The following is a 15,485-nucleotide window of genomic DNA, read 5'->3' as shown; positions in this document are numbered from 1 at the left end:
TCTAACGCATTAATCTTTCCAAATCAGTAATCAGATTAAAGTTACTTCTCCAAGTCACTGTGCGTTACTATTATTTTTCATTGTGGGTCGACAGCAGCATTAAACTTGGTCCGTGGGCAGAGGGTCGAGGTTCGACTGAACTGCCCACTTTCAGCGAGTGTTTTTTTGCAGCTGCTCGACTCGTCCTCAATCAAACCCATGACCTTCTCACTGTGAGGCAACAGTGCCAACCACTAAGTCACCGTGCTGCCTGGCCCCAAAAATTCCCTCAAAAACTTCATTTTGTAAAAGGTGAAGGAATTGGATTTAAATTTCAGCCAAATTTACCATCCACTTAGGTGGATTCCAGAATTGCCTTGGCAAGGTCATCCAAAGGTCAATCATTAGGGTGAAGGTCAAGATGGCCAGGGTCAAATGTCAGATTTCGATAGCCCTTACTGTCTTCATGCCCATGTGTAGCAGTGCTTATTAACTGTAATAATGCATCTTTGTTAGGCAGGGTTTTTTTTATTCAGAAACACATTTAATGTGACAACATTATAAGCACTTTTACAGCAAGTTCCTTCTCAACCATGTGGATGGACAAAAACAGTGCCACAAACAGCAGATTGTGTTGTTGTTTATCAGGTGGAATCAAAGTGTTTGTGGTGATTGTTCATGACGTCATGTGTTGTGATGCACTATATTAAAAAGTCATGAAAATGAGCTACATGTCTAATAGTTATAAATAAATTAACATGGTAACATAGACAACTTTTCATCGTTAAAATACAAAATTCCTTTTCGGTGATGAAGCTGCATAAGTTCTTTTTACTAGTATCCTGTAACTCATAAAGCAATCAGTTTGTATCAGGTCATTATGTGCATTAAAAATATTACATTTGGACGAGTCACTCTTTTTTCTAAGTCCACTGAGGAGTGGTACCTTAAAATCCTAAAGCCTGATTTATGGTTTTGCAGCTCTGTAACTTCATTCGGGGTTTTCACGTATCCCATAATCCCTTGCGCGCCAGAGAGTCGCTGCAGTCAAAACAATAGAGAATCAACACGATGACAATTGTAAATAAATATTATACTACAAAAATGTAATTTTTTATGCTTTTCATCACGTTAATAAGAGACTGCTGCATGATACCCTGAAAACTTGTTAAAACAATTATAACAAATAATCTGTGTCTGTTACGTTTACTCTGCGTGGAATTTAATAAACGCAAACTGAATTTCAGACATATTATATATATTAATCTGGAACAAAGAGGACAAACAGTGTTGTAAAGAACAATAATCAAGACGTTAAAGAGCAAACTTCAGTTTCCTCCAGAACGACATGATCAGGAAGCGATTGTAGCTCACAGCAGCTCCCATTGAAAATAACGGAGAGACAGACTGTGATTCTCACGTTTACATAAAATAAACACAATAACAACGTCTATAAACCCAGAGAATATATTCATGAGAGTTTTAGGCACAATATAAAAATAGTTTTAATGTTAGTGGTGTTGTCCGTGTGCAGCGGTTAAAGTGCAGCGTGATCAGAGCGTCTCAATGCAGTTGTCAATGTTACTGAGATCTCGCAGCGCGGCGACCTCTCCCAGGTTTGGCAGGATTTGAAACCTGAAAAGCCTCAATGGCCATGCAACAACGTCGACCTCCAAACCAACAGGATGGTACGTACAATTTCCTCCATGAATTGTGGGTTATTTGAGCATCTTTTTCTGTCTTTGTGTTGTGAAATTGGTAATAATTGCTGACTTTTCTGGCAAACATATTTGATCCACGATTGAAAGGTAATCGGCGGGTACCCACTTTCCTTGAATCAGCAAGTGTCAGCACTGAACTTCATTTCATACCTCTGTTCCTGGGCATGTCCAGAGTGCTCTGTCTGGTACATGTGAGGGGTTTTTAATGGAATACTTTACGATTGGGGGGGGGGTTGTCTGATGTGAGCAAAAATCCACGATACAAAATCTGATATATGTCGTGTTTATAACATGGAAACCCATACAAAAACTATGGGACTTTTGCTTTTGTCCAGTGATTGCGAAGATCCGGTTTATATGATGACAGTTTAGGTGTGGTGTTTCAATTTAGCATTTAATTTATTCATCTGTTTTTGGCTCGTCAGAAAAATACACAGCATTATGCAAAAGTTTTAGACTCAAAGTTTGGATTCAAATTTAATGTTTGATGTTATTCTTTATTAGCTTCAAAGCAGAAAATCTAATTTGAAACTTAAAATCACAGCTGTATGTGGGACACCACATAATGCCCGCACTGTGTCAATGCCAATAATGCAAATTAATACAAGCACACGTGAGCTAAAGTAATAATCATGTACCTGAAAATGTCCATAAATATCCATCACAAGATGAAAAGTAGAAGGTCCCTCACAAAAAAGAAGCCCATTTGGGAAGGGGGGTTGGGGGGTCACAAATTCATAAATAGAAACTTGACGATAAACGGAGTTGGACATGCCGACACATCTGTCAACCTCAGAGGGTTAATTGCACCTCCTGAGAAGGAGACTGAAGGGGAAAAACCCCTTGAATCAAATCAAATCAATTTTATTTCTATAGCGCCAAACCACAACAAACAGTTGCCCCAAGGCGCTTTATATTGTAAGGCAAAAGCCATACAATAATTACAGAAAAACCCCAACGGTCAAAACGACCCCCTGTGAGCAAGCACTTGGCGACAGTGGGAAGGAAAACTCCCTTTTAACAGGAAGAAACCTCCAGCAGAACCAGGCTCAGGGAGGGGCAGTCTTCTGCTGGGACTGGTTGGGGCTGAGGGAGAGAACCAGGAAAAAAAACATGCAGAGTGGTGCATACAGAGCAAAAAGAGAAAGAAACACTCAGTGCATCATGGGAACCCCCCAGCAGTCTAAGTCTATAGCAGCATAACTAAGGGATGGTTCAGGGTCACCCAATCCAGCCCTAACTATAAGCCTTGATACAAGAAACTAAGCCCTTAATCACGTTAGCTCCAAGAGACAGACGCAAAGCAACCAGTGTCATTCATTTCCAGTCAGAGTGGACATTTTCAGCTACAAGAGACAAGTGGACCCTATGCCACAAGCTAGGCAGGACCAAAATAAATGATAAGTCTACTTTATACAAATACGAAGAGATGCGACATGGCAACTGACGGTAGCACGACGGCAGGCTGACATACCCCGGGCCCTTTCCCACATTCACTTTCCCACATAACATGACTGAAGACGACTGGCGGATGAAGGAGGAATTTCATGCCACAAAAATCGGAGCCACCTCAAACGTCTCGTACAGTTGTCGCCACAACCATTCATGCACACAAATGGCCGAAACACAGTGAGTGCCCTTCGAGTGCCCATTCGACCCCCCACTCTGCAGGTGTCGGCCAAATTCCAGGTGTGCACATGAACATCCAACACCGCTCGCTGGACACTTAGAAAAGGCGGGGCTATTCACACTCCTGGCACGAGAGTACAGAGCAGTTGACCACATTCGGGCTGTCTGTGAAAACTAAGTGTAACACGAGTGTGGCATAACCGAGCAACACAGTTGTGACTGTGTCGAACCCCCCCCCCCAACACACACACACACACACACACACACACACAAATGGTTTGTGGAGTGTGCCGTTGTCATCCACCCAACACACATGGCTTGTGGAGTGCCCCCCCCCACACACACTATGAATCCAACATTGTCAGCTGTGGCTGAGGGTCCCAGAGTCTGGTTGCTGTCCAGCACAGTGATCAGCTGGTACTGGAGCTGGTACTGCAACTCAGCTGGTGAACAGTGCACATGTGTGGGCGGGCGTTCATGCCCTCATGACAGAAGGACCAGCCAGCATCTGAGCACGTGCCACAATGCCTGCTCTTCTCCCAGAAGGATCTACAACCTTGGTTAAGGAATTCGACTCCCCCTTCTCATCTATCTACACCCCCCCCCCCCCCAGCCTGCTGTTGCCTAGCAACGTCAGACTTTACACACACACGGACAGAAACTGACAGAAACTTAACTCATCTGCACAGGACGCATGTCTCCCTCCCTCCATCCCTATTCCCCCCCCCCCCCCCCCCCCCCCGGCTGTGTCTCTCCACTCCCCTCACCCTGGCTTCCTCCCTGCCACCTCAAAGGCAGTGCTGTTTTTACTGCTGCAGCCTTCAACTCCCACCTAGCTGGGCGGCACGGGCCCCTCCTGCTGCGGCCTTCACCCATTTTACCTCAATTCGGATGACAGACTGCTTCAAGTTTAGTGCACATAAACAATGTCAAATGTATATGTGTTGTCTTTGATTCTGATGTTTGCCCTTATTATGGTAAACAAGTAATTGTGGATTAATTACTATATCTTGTCTGAGGTAACTGGAGTGGAAGCATAATTTCGTTGTTGTTGCACTCGTGTAATGACAATGACAATAAATCTCATCTCTCATCTCTCATTTCTCTCTCTCTCTCACACAATGTGAAGCTGGCTGAACAGGCTGATGTCACTTCCACCAGGTAAAATTGTAGTTTACATGACAGACAGAAAGAGTGGAGATTAAATAACACAAACCAGGGTAAAGGCGTGAACTCATTCATGTGTGATCACTTTGCTCATACGCTTTGCTGTGGACATACGGCACCTGTCAGCTGACCACCAACTGTCAGCTGGACGTGTACACAAGGTGTTACATTCAAAACACAGACATCAGACAGATGCAGGACAAAAAAATAATAATGTATATACATAAAGGTCTAATTCTGTCTGTCTGTCTGTCCGGGATAAACTCCCAAACTATAATATGTAGCCCTAAAAACGATATATATTCTGAATCCTCATGACATGGGGAACAAACTGGTACCATTTTTTTTAAGTTGACCGTAACCAAAAAATTAATGCTTTAATCTATTCTCTTTATCCATTTATCTTTTATGGTTACTGTCATCAAGAAAGCTTGAGTACAAAAATTATAAAGCAGTCAGAATTCTAATCCCCCCCTCCACCACCACCACCACCACCACCATCCTGATGATGTCATCAAGAAAGCCTGAATACAAAAAGTATAAAGTGGTCAATTCTATTTCCACCCCACCCAAACTATAATATGTAGCCCTAAAAACTATACAAGATCTATTAGAAAAGTATCCTACCTTTTTATTTTTTTTAAAAACTATATGGATTTGATTCATATGTTTTTACGCCAACCAAGCTTGAACCTTCGTGCGCATGCGTGAGTTTTTCCACGCCTGTCGGTGACGTCATTCGCCTGTGAGCACGCCTTGTGGGAGGAGTGGTCCAGCCCCCTCATCGGATTTTCATTGTCTGAGAAGTTGCTGAGAGACTGGCGCTGTGCTTCATCAAAATTTTTTCCAAAACTGTGAGGCACATCCGAGTGGATACCATTCGATAAATTAAGCTGGTTTTCGGTGAAAATTTTAACGGCTGATGAGAGATTTTGGATTGTTTCTATCGCTGTAAGGACTTCCCACGGAGCGGGACGTCGCGCAGCGCTCCGATGCGACGTCGTCATCCTGTTTCAAGCTGAAAACCTCCAAATTTAAGCCTCTGTTGACCCAGGACGTCGTGAGAGAACAGAGAACTTTCAGAAGAGGTCGGGATCAGCAGTTTATCTGGACATTCCACTGTTAAAGGTGATTTTTTTAATGAAAGACATGCTGACGGATTGGCGCCTCGGCTCGCTTGCCCACGAGGGTTCAAGCTTGGCTGATGTAATCACACGTGATTCAAATCCATATGGTTTTTTAAAAAAATAATAAGGTCGGATACCTTTCTAAAAGACCTCGTATATACTGAATCCTCATGACATGGGGAACAAACTGGTACCATTTTTTAAAAGTTGAACTGAAAATTACCCCTAAAATAGCCATTTATGTAAGACCATACAGTGTTGTACCATATGCTTTTCAGCTTTTCATGCTGCCACTGCTGCTGAGCTGAGCCTAGCACCCACAGCTATAGATATAAAGCTTTGCTGCTGGCCTGCTGACCAGCACAGCTCGGTCTCTGGTCCAGCACAGCACACTCAACAAAACAACAACATGCTTAGGCTGAGGCTGTGGGTATGACCAGGCAGATTCAAATTTCCAGCCCTGTATATGTGTTGGCCATCTCTGTTTATTTAATCCCTTTCTTCAGCTACTTTATGTTCTCAACTGTTAAGCACCTAACTGTCCTGCACAACCCAGTTTGCCTTCCTGTCTGAATACATTCATTTTATGTTTGTAAAATTGCAATGTAAAAACAGTGAAATACACCACTACCTCAATTTTGATTCACCGATATTTACATTTACTGTTACCTACCTTTTGTGTGTAATTTTGTTATAAATTTGATTTCAAAACAAAGTCTGCATGAAGGACTTAAAATGTGTTTAACCAAGTATTTCCACTTAGTTTGGGGAGTCGACCTCTTATAGTTCTGCTGGACAAACTTTAGCCCATTAAGTATTATATTTATAAGACATCAGCATTACAAAAACAATGTTGAGCAATTGTTTTGATTAAAATGAATCATTTGGCTTTTGTCTAAAACAGGTTAACCCGGGCAGCGCCAGGTACCCCAGCTAGTAGTACATACATTAAAAAAAAAATCACAGAATAAAGGAACAGAAAATGAGCCTTGTTTTCAGTGAGCTTGCGAGGTCCGCAGACAAAGGTGGGCGTGTCCCAGCGACTGGCAGCTGTTCGGATATCTGTGATCGCAAGTCACAGCTGGAGAATACCTGTAGAGGCTTGTAGAATATGACCTCACATAACTTTACCACGAGGAGCGGACGTCAGCTTGCTGTCCTCACATGGAAATAAATTAAAAGAGGTATGACTTCAGCTGACCGTCCCGTCAGTGCACCACAATTCTGGTGAACATCGAGTCATGCAGAAAATCACCTCACGAGACGCCCCCGTGAGACACATATCTGAGGAATTTCCCCACATTGTAATAAATAAAACACAGATCACATTTGACAGTGGATCACTGCGCGCTGGACACAGCATGCCAGCTGATGGGTTCATGACACGGGAGTCGACTCCTCATGAAACGAACGCATCAGGTAATTCATGTAAAACATAAAAGGGAGAACAGTAACCTACAGTACGTCATTTTATTACTTCCTGGTGTACGTCTATGTGGAGGCTAAGTTCACTCTTAATAACAGGAATTAAGTATTATAAACTGTGGCGTTTTGTGTTTTTTTTTTTTTTGCTCCGCTGCTGTGTGCGCGACTTTCCACGTGCTCACACTGCGTTCGTGTGCGCGAACACGAGAGTGGACAAAACCATCACCGCGGTATCGTGCATGCCTGTCCAACCGTGCGTCCTTCCCGACAGAAGATGTAATGTTCTGCTTTTTTCGCCCAACTTTGTTATGTGTAAAGACGCCCTAAGCAGTCACGCATGGAGGAAAAGCTCACAATGACAGTGTTGGGTCTCTCTGTCCTTTATAACATATCATTAAACATTCTGCATAATAATGCCAAGTAACCACGAGCTGGACGGACCAACGACCATCAAGCAACAAATGCCAACTCCTTGTTTCTAATCTGATCATAGGGAACAGGGAACTGTAGAAGCCTCAGAGGGTAAAATAAAAGAAGCCAACAATTTGTAGTCATCAGTGAACGGCAGATTTGATGCAGTAAGAGCTATGAAACCAAATATTTTTTCTTACTTACAAACTTATCACTTCTAATATTACTGTTCACCAGTGATGTGGTCTGATAGAAAAGGTGCTGCCTTTCTGTGTCACTCAGTACTGGATCGTTTTTGCTTATTTGTTTGCTTTTGCTTTTGGCTGCTGCCCCTGTTTACTTAGAGTCACCACAGCAGATCTGGTACAGATCAGATCCCCTTCCAGTTCTACGTGCACAAACACCCTCACAGCTGCTGGTGTTCCTGAGGCATCTCCCAGCCAAGTACTAATCAGGAACCTGCTCACTTCTGAGATCTGACAGGATCAGGTGCACTCAGCTGGAATGCTGCTCTTCAGCGCACAGCAAAAACAAAGGAACTGGTCGTATTCCAATACTTTCAAGGGGACAGTACAACCTTGATTCTGAAGTAAAATTCCCAACATATAAAACCATGTCCCTGCTTCAACACCTCACCATAAGCTGAAATACAGACACACATCTGTGATGATTTTACATCCTGTTCAGTTTCAAAATTTCTGACTTGTTAGTGAAATAGGGGGGCATTTAGACCAGGTCAAAGGTTAAGACAGTCATTTCTAATTATTTTTAAGGGAAAACTATGTTACATTTGCTCAAACAAGCTTGGCTTCTCGAATGTCAGATCAATACCTGCTCTCTACCATCAGCTCTTACTCAGATCTGAGCGGTGGCTGAATTCTGCTTGTGGGAGCCGCCAGAGTGTCGTCATAACACGTCCACTCCTGATAAAGCACCCACTAGAACCTAGTTTGTATTTTGTTGAAATGTTTTGACACCAAAATTATGACCATACGACCAGCGGTTCGTGTAATTTGATCAAACGCTGACAGAAACATGAGACCAGTACAGAGCACGATATAATTTTGTAATTTCACTTGTTTATTTGTTTGTGTGTGTGATTTTTGTATTACTTGGCGCAGTTTGTGCAGTGTGGGACAGACTTGACATGGCTTTTGGATTTGACCTTTGACAGGCGGTCAGTGCACAGCTGGTCCACTCCACCTGAGATTTCAGCAAGCTAAATATTTCTCTCACTCTCTATGATGAGTCTCCTCTGGCTGCAGATAAATGCTGGATGTCCTCTGTGGAAGATGCGTGATTGAAAATGGTTGCATGGAGAAATGTTGGCGTCAGTGGTTAGAGAGCTGCGTGTGCCCACAGATTGAAGATTAATACTCCAGGCTTCAGGAAGCAACACAAAGTATGCTTCAAAGTACACTGCATATCATCCCTGCTGTTTGATTTCCAGCATTTGTTACACTCTGACATGTTTCCAGTACTTTCTGTGTTACCCGCTGCTGTTAAACTGCTTTAAATCAGGTGGAAGTGATGGGCTTAAGAGAAAAAGATCATAGCACGGAGAGAAAACAGTTAACCTGAAGCATTAAAACATCCAATTAACACTTGCTGCTTGTGATTCAGCCACATGAGAGATGTGAAATTTCCATACTAAATCAGGCTCACCAGCTCAGGAGAACACACGAGCTCTGCTCAGATGTCTTCACATCACTTTAGTCAAAAGAAGTTCATGGCCATCATCCCAGACAGAGTTGGTGACATCCCACAGCCCAACAAAGACTTTGCATAAATCAATATTTTCCACCACAACTGATGGAGCACATCCCTAATCCACAGGAACTGACAGTACTGTGCAAATGTTTTAGGCACATGCAATGTACGCTGTGGATATATTACATATACATATAATACAAATAATGAATGTTTATGAGTTGAATATATATGTTTCTGAATATATGAATGTTTATGAGTACAATGGTACGACTATTTCATGAGGTGAAAGCTGGAACACACCAGCTTTCACCAAATTAAATATTCATTTCATTGAAAGAATGTAAAAAACATTCATTATTTGTTTTATATAATGATTAAAATAGATCCTTGCCATTTGATATTTTATTGATTTATAAACAACAGAAAAGGGACTTACATTTTGGTGTTCTACTGCTGCGAAAGCCGAAATTGTGACGTGTAGTCCAGTGATGCTGTGCACTGACTTCAGACTTCCACAAAAAAAAGACAGTGTAGTTCAGGGGTGATTTTACTGATTAATATCACTTTGAGCAGATGGAATCAGTTAATCAGTGAAATCACCTGGTGGAGTCAGTGGCTGCAAAGAAAACCTGCACCCTCATGGCTCTTTCTGGAACAGGTTGCCTACCCCTGGTGTAGTTCCTCAGTCCAGCCAAAAATCACATCAGCTTTTCATCTGAACAGCTCTTCATGCATCCAGACGGCTTACAGAGGGGTGGATTTTGTGTGTGTGTGTGTGTGTGTGTGTGTGTGTGTGTGTGTGTGTGTGTGTGTGTGTTACAAGAATTAGCAGCGTCAGTTAGCTCATCAAATCGTCATCTCGCTAGAGTCGTTGTCCCTCGTGCGTGCACACACACAACCGGGTCAGAGCATGCATGTGTGTGTACTATAAGGAAAAAAAAAAAAGACTGTGTGCATCCTCAGTGAAGCGAAAAAAAAAAATCATGTCAGAAATTAGTCCAGCTTTTAATTCTAACTTCCTGCTAACAGCCTCCAGACAGTGCAGTGGATTTGTTATGCATGTGCAAATTTGCACTCTAAATGCAATGCAACACAAATGGGGATGAATTATCCATGTCACGTGATATACAAAGCATCAATCAAATGACAAGGATCCACTCAGGAATTTTTATATATATATATATAAATCAGATAGTATTTTATCAGATTCAAGACCACCTGTGCCCGTTCTCTGTGTAATGAGGAGTTCCATCCAGCTTAAAACTTATGTCAAATCTGCTGTAGTGTAATGTAGTGAGTGAAAAGGGGAGAAGCTGAAAGTACTTTATAATCATTTTAGTAGTGAATGATCATCAGCTGCATTTGTGTTGTCGTGAGTACAGCAACAAAAATATTATTATTATTATTATTATTATTATTCAAATTCAAATTTATTAATTTATATAGCACCAATTCACGATGAACTCGTCTCAAGGCGCTTCACACAACATAAAACAACACAAAAAAACTGAATTAAAAATTTTAAACACAATAAAAAGATGACCATAACAGAATACAAGAATAAAAACATAACACTAATGATAAAACAGGGAAAACAAAGAGTCTTTAAACGGTGACTTAAAAGTCTCCACAGTATCAGACTGCCGAATGTGTGCCGGGAGATCGTTCCACAGAGCTGGAGCACGGTAGGAGAAAGCTCTGTGACCGGCAGACTTTTTATTCACCCTGGGAACAAACAGAAGTCCTGCACCCTGAGAACGCAGGGCCCTGAGCTGGTACATAGGGGCTTACCAGGTCAGCCAGATAGGGAGGTGCAAGTCCATGAACAATTTTATAAACTAATAACAGTACTTTAAAATCCGATCTTGCAGCAACTGGAAGCCAGCGCAGGGACGCCAAAACGGGCATAATGTGATCAAACTTTCTGCTTTGTGTCAAAAGTCTGCAGCAGCATTTTGAACCAGTTGAAGACCCCTAATCCTGGACTGCGGTAAACCAGAAAATAGAGCATTACAATAGTCGAATCTAGAAGAGACAAATGCATGAATCAAAGGTCTCAGCCATAGACAGGATGGACGAATCTTTGCTATATTTCGCAAATGGAAGAAAGCAGTCCTTGTAATGTCTCTAATGTGGAGATCAAAGGACAACGTAGGATCAAAAATTACTCCAAGGTTCCTCACTTTATCCGTATGATGTATAACACACGAACCTAAGCTAAGTGCTAGCTGATCAAACTGATGCCGATACCTCGCTGGACCAAGAACCATAACTTCAGTCTTATCAGAATTTAAAAGTAGGAAGTTACTAGACATCCAACTTCTTACTGATACAACGCAATCTTCCAAAGATTTTATGTGAAGATTACCAGCAGTTATTGGCATGTACAACTGAGTGTCATCAGCATAGCAATGAAAGGGAATCCCAAAGCGCCGCAGTATATTCCCAAGGGGTGCTACATAAACGGAAAAAAGCAGGGGGCCTAAAACGGATCCCTGCGGAACCCCAAACTTCATGTCCCTACGATCAGAGGAGGTGTCATTACACAATACACAGTAAGAACGACTGGACAGGTATGACGTCAACCATGCAAGAGCAGTTCCAGTAATCCCAAAGTGATTTTCCAGCCTATTGAGTAAATTATGATGATCCACAATATCAAACGCAGCACTAAGATCCAACAGCACCAAGACTGTAGCGGGTATCTGAGTCCATTGCTCGCAAAAGGTCATTCACTACTTAGTAAGTGCTGTCTCTGTGGAGTGATATTTTCTAAAAGCAGACTGCAGTGGCTCAAAAAGATTATTCTCAGTGAGGTAGTCCACAAACTATCGCGAAACCACTTTTTCCAGGATTTTAGAACAAAATGATAGATTTGATATCGGTCTATAATTTTTCAATACACTAGGGTCAAGATTGGATTTCTTAAGTAATGGTTTAATCACTGCAGACTTGAAACATTTAGGAACAGATCCAGAAGTTAATGAGAGATTTATCATTTCCAGCACAGTCGGTCCAAGAGTGGGCCACAGGTCCTTAAACAGTTTTGTCGGTATGGGATCAAATAAACAGGTTGTGCTTTTCGTAGAGGTCATGAGCTTCGTCAGCGCGCCTAGTGAGATACCATCAAAATCTGTAAATCTGGGTAACACCTCAGTGGGCACATCCACCTCCATAGCAGTATGCAGTGGTTGGACCAAAGCCTGCTGAGATATGCTCAACCTAATATCCTCAATTTTCTTCTCGAAATAGTCCAAGAAGTCCTGTGCTGAAAAGGGAGAGTGAATAACAGGTGGCTGTCCATGAATGAGAAATGCTACAGTTTCAAACAAAAACTTTGAATTATGCTTGTTTTACTGATCAAATCAGAATAATAGGCACACTTATTAGCCAGTAGTGCATGCTTATAATCTAAGACAGCATCACGCCATGCAAGGTGGAACACCTCTAATTTAGAATTACGCCATTTCCATTCCAAACCTCGAGCCTTCTGCCTAAGGTCATGCAAGTAACCATTGAACCAAGGCCACTGCGCCCTGGGAAGGTGTGACCTTAAAAGAGGAGGCGCAACCTTATCCAGTGTAGCCTTGAGCGCTGAATTCAAGCCATCCGCAGCTATCCACTGACTGAACATTCTCCAAACCTGAGGCCAAAATTTCAAGCAGTCTGGCTTCGAGTTCAGTCATAGTTGAGGGATTAATGCGTCGCCGCAGAGACAGACAAGGCTTTTGATCCACTAAACACGGCAACATAAATGCACACCTAATAAATGAGTGGTCAGAGACCACCGAGGCAAGAGGCAAAATGTCAGTGTTCGTGACAGCAAGGCCATGTGTGAGAACCAAATCAAGGGTATTTCCACTAATGTGCGTTGAATCCTGAATGCACTGCTGGAATCCCAACGCATCCACAAGTTCCATAAATGACTTGCAAAGGGGAACAGAGAGCTTATTTATATGAATGTTAAAGTCACCAATAATCAAAATGCTGTCCGCACTAGCTGACAGGCTAGAGAAGAACATACCAAATTCATCTAAGAATTCAGAATATGGGCCAGGAGGCCTATAAACAGTGACAAAATAACATGACTGATTTCCATACTTCTGACCCTGACAATATGTAGCATCATGAGCAGAGCGGAGAGTCAGATGCTCAAACAAATTATATTTATGACCCCCAACAGTTAATAAGATAAACCTAATAACCTATTATTATTGTTGCTGTTGTTGTTTATTTATTTAGAAAGTGTGCCTTCTATTCTTTTTTTATATTAGATTTGATTACTTGTTCACCTTTAAAAATAAATGATTAAATGAGTTAAGTTATGTGACTTTCTTATCCAGTGCTGTTTTGTACAAGGCTGGTTTTAGTTGGGGTATTAAAATGATTTTATTGCTGAGCAATGGTCTTTGTGTTTTCATTGTCTCTTGTTTTCTTTTTTTTATAGCTGTTTCTAATTTCATAATGTTTTATTTTGTTTATTAAAATAGAGAAAAAATTTTGATTTTAGTTGGAACAGGAATCTTCGGACATTTCAAATGTGACATTCTGTTGACCTGCTGATGGGGGGCACTAAAGGTGTTGATGTTTGGTGTGGAGGGTGTCTAAAACTTTTGCGCGCTACGGTCTGCCTTCTGAAACTGAAAAGCTGAAAAAAGAGGCAACAACTTGAATCAACCATCAAATATGAAAGCTGCTGATTGTTTCTGCTCCATTTCATTGAACCTCCAAAACAAACACCTGCAAAAGCTGCTCATGTCTGCGGACCCCCCTTTAAAAGTTTGGAAGTGCTGTTAATCCATCCTGCAAACTTTAAACCGCTGGTTTACATCATCCCACCTGCATTCTCCAAAAACAATCTGAATGGGTTTTGCAGCAGAATGATGAGGTACAGGGTTGGACAGTTTGTGTGAAGACCTTCTCATACTGTGGATCTCACTGCTGAAAAAGCTACCTGAATGAAAACACCTTCAGAAACTGACATAAACATTTATGTCTCCATGAAGTCAGAAATTCTCGCTCTCCTAAATGGAAACAATCAAATGACATCTGATAGTGAGTGAAAGAAAAAAAACACACAAAGTGTGTCCTGGTTTACCTGAAACTGGGCTTTCGGGGACCCATTTGGACCCGGGATGCAAAGAGTGAAAAAGTGTGCGCACCTCCTGGCAGTTTGGCACGGACACCTGTCCGCCGTGCAGCGAGAACAGCTGGAGGAAGGCGCACAGAGAGAGCGCGCCGTGCAACGACGGCCCGACCATGACCGGACACGCACAGATAAACTTCAGCCCCGCAAAAACAGCAAGTTACAGGACGATCCCGTGCGCGTGATCAGCTGCTGGCTGCGCTCGGATCAGCATCCTCCTGATTTTCTTTTCCACGCAGGAACGGGAGGAAGCGAGTTGGCACGGAAAGTCCGCGCGCGCGCCTCTCTCTCTCTCTCTGACGCTGATAATTTATGAGTCTCTCTCTCTTTTCACTGCTCGCTGCACAAATGAACGAGCACCGGGCGCCTGTGCGCGCTCCCCAAAGCGCGCGCCACAGCGTGCACGGATCTCCCCTTGGAGGTAAATGCGCTGCACGAGGTGTCTGGTAAAGATGAATGGCGCAGTGTGCGCCGGGACGAAAGAATGCGCAAATGTAGTTTCACGCTGCGCGGTGTTGCACTGCTCAAAACACACGCGGGGATAAAAACACAAAAGAAGTGGAACAGTCTGAAAACATGTCTGTGGAAAGAAGGTAAAAACAGTCTCATCTGATGATTCAGGCAGCTTTAACTCCACATTCTTTCCGGGGACGTTGAAGTGCTGACATCTAGTGTTGAGGGTGTAAACGTGCAGACCCACGTGGCTGCGTGATTACAGGTGGACAGCGTGATTTCTTTTGCTTTGATTTGTAGTAAACTTGTGAAATCTTTCAAACCCAGTGAGAAAAAAAACTAAACAGCAAACAAATGCAGTGCCGTGAAAAAACAAGAGTGCAAGAGCAGTGGGGGGGGGGGGAAAAAAAGCTTGACCTTTTGACCTTCCAGCAAAACAAACATGTTACTCCCTGATGTGTCCATCAAGGCTCAGAGTTTTAAACACACACACGGTTTTTAGGGCAGAGAGCCTGAGAGGAGGTGCGTAGGAGCTCCTGAGGTGCACAAATGCCATCATGGCGTTCATAGTGAAAAGCTCCACACTTTAGCAAGACGAGTGAGAGAAAAAGCTCCACATAAATACTGATCAAGTGACGCAGTGCAAAATTATTCATGCAAAATATTCAGTGATCACACAATGTTCTCTCGCTGAATTTTTCCAAGCGACAACTG

General features: G+C 42.5%; 1 protein-coding gene across 1 annotated transcript in view; it reads right to left on the bottom strand.

Moving 5' to 3' along the window:
- gpc3 (glypican 3) overlaps positions 1 to 14,466 on the bottom strand; it is a 643,491-nt gene extending 629,025 nt beyond the window's left edge. The window contains exon 1 of the mRNA XM_034181673.1: positions 14,271 to 14,466. Within this exon, the coding sequence (XP_034037564.1) occupies positions 14,271 to 14,433 (163 nt within the window). The 5' untranslated portion in view covers positions 14,434 to 14,466. The remainder of the gene's footprint in view (positions 1 to 14,270) is intronic.
- Positions 14,467 to 15,485: the final 1,019 nt, after the last annotated feature.

This window comes from Thalassophryne amazonica, chromosome 11, assembly GCF_902500255.1.
Source record: "Thalassophryne amazonica chromosome 11, fThaAma1.1, whole genome shotgun sequence".
Classification (NCBI taxonomy): Eukaryota; Metazoa; Chordata; class Actinopteri; order Batrachoidiformes; family Batrachoididae; genus Thalassophryne; species Thalassophryne amazonica.
The sequence above is the reverse complement of the archived record's forward strand: the minus strand, read 5'-3'. Positions and strand labels throughout refer to the sequence as shown.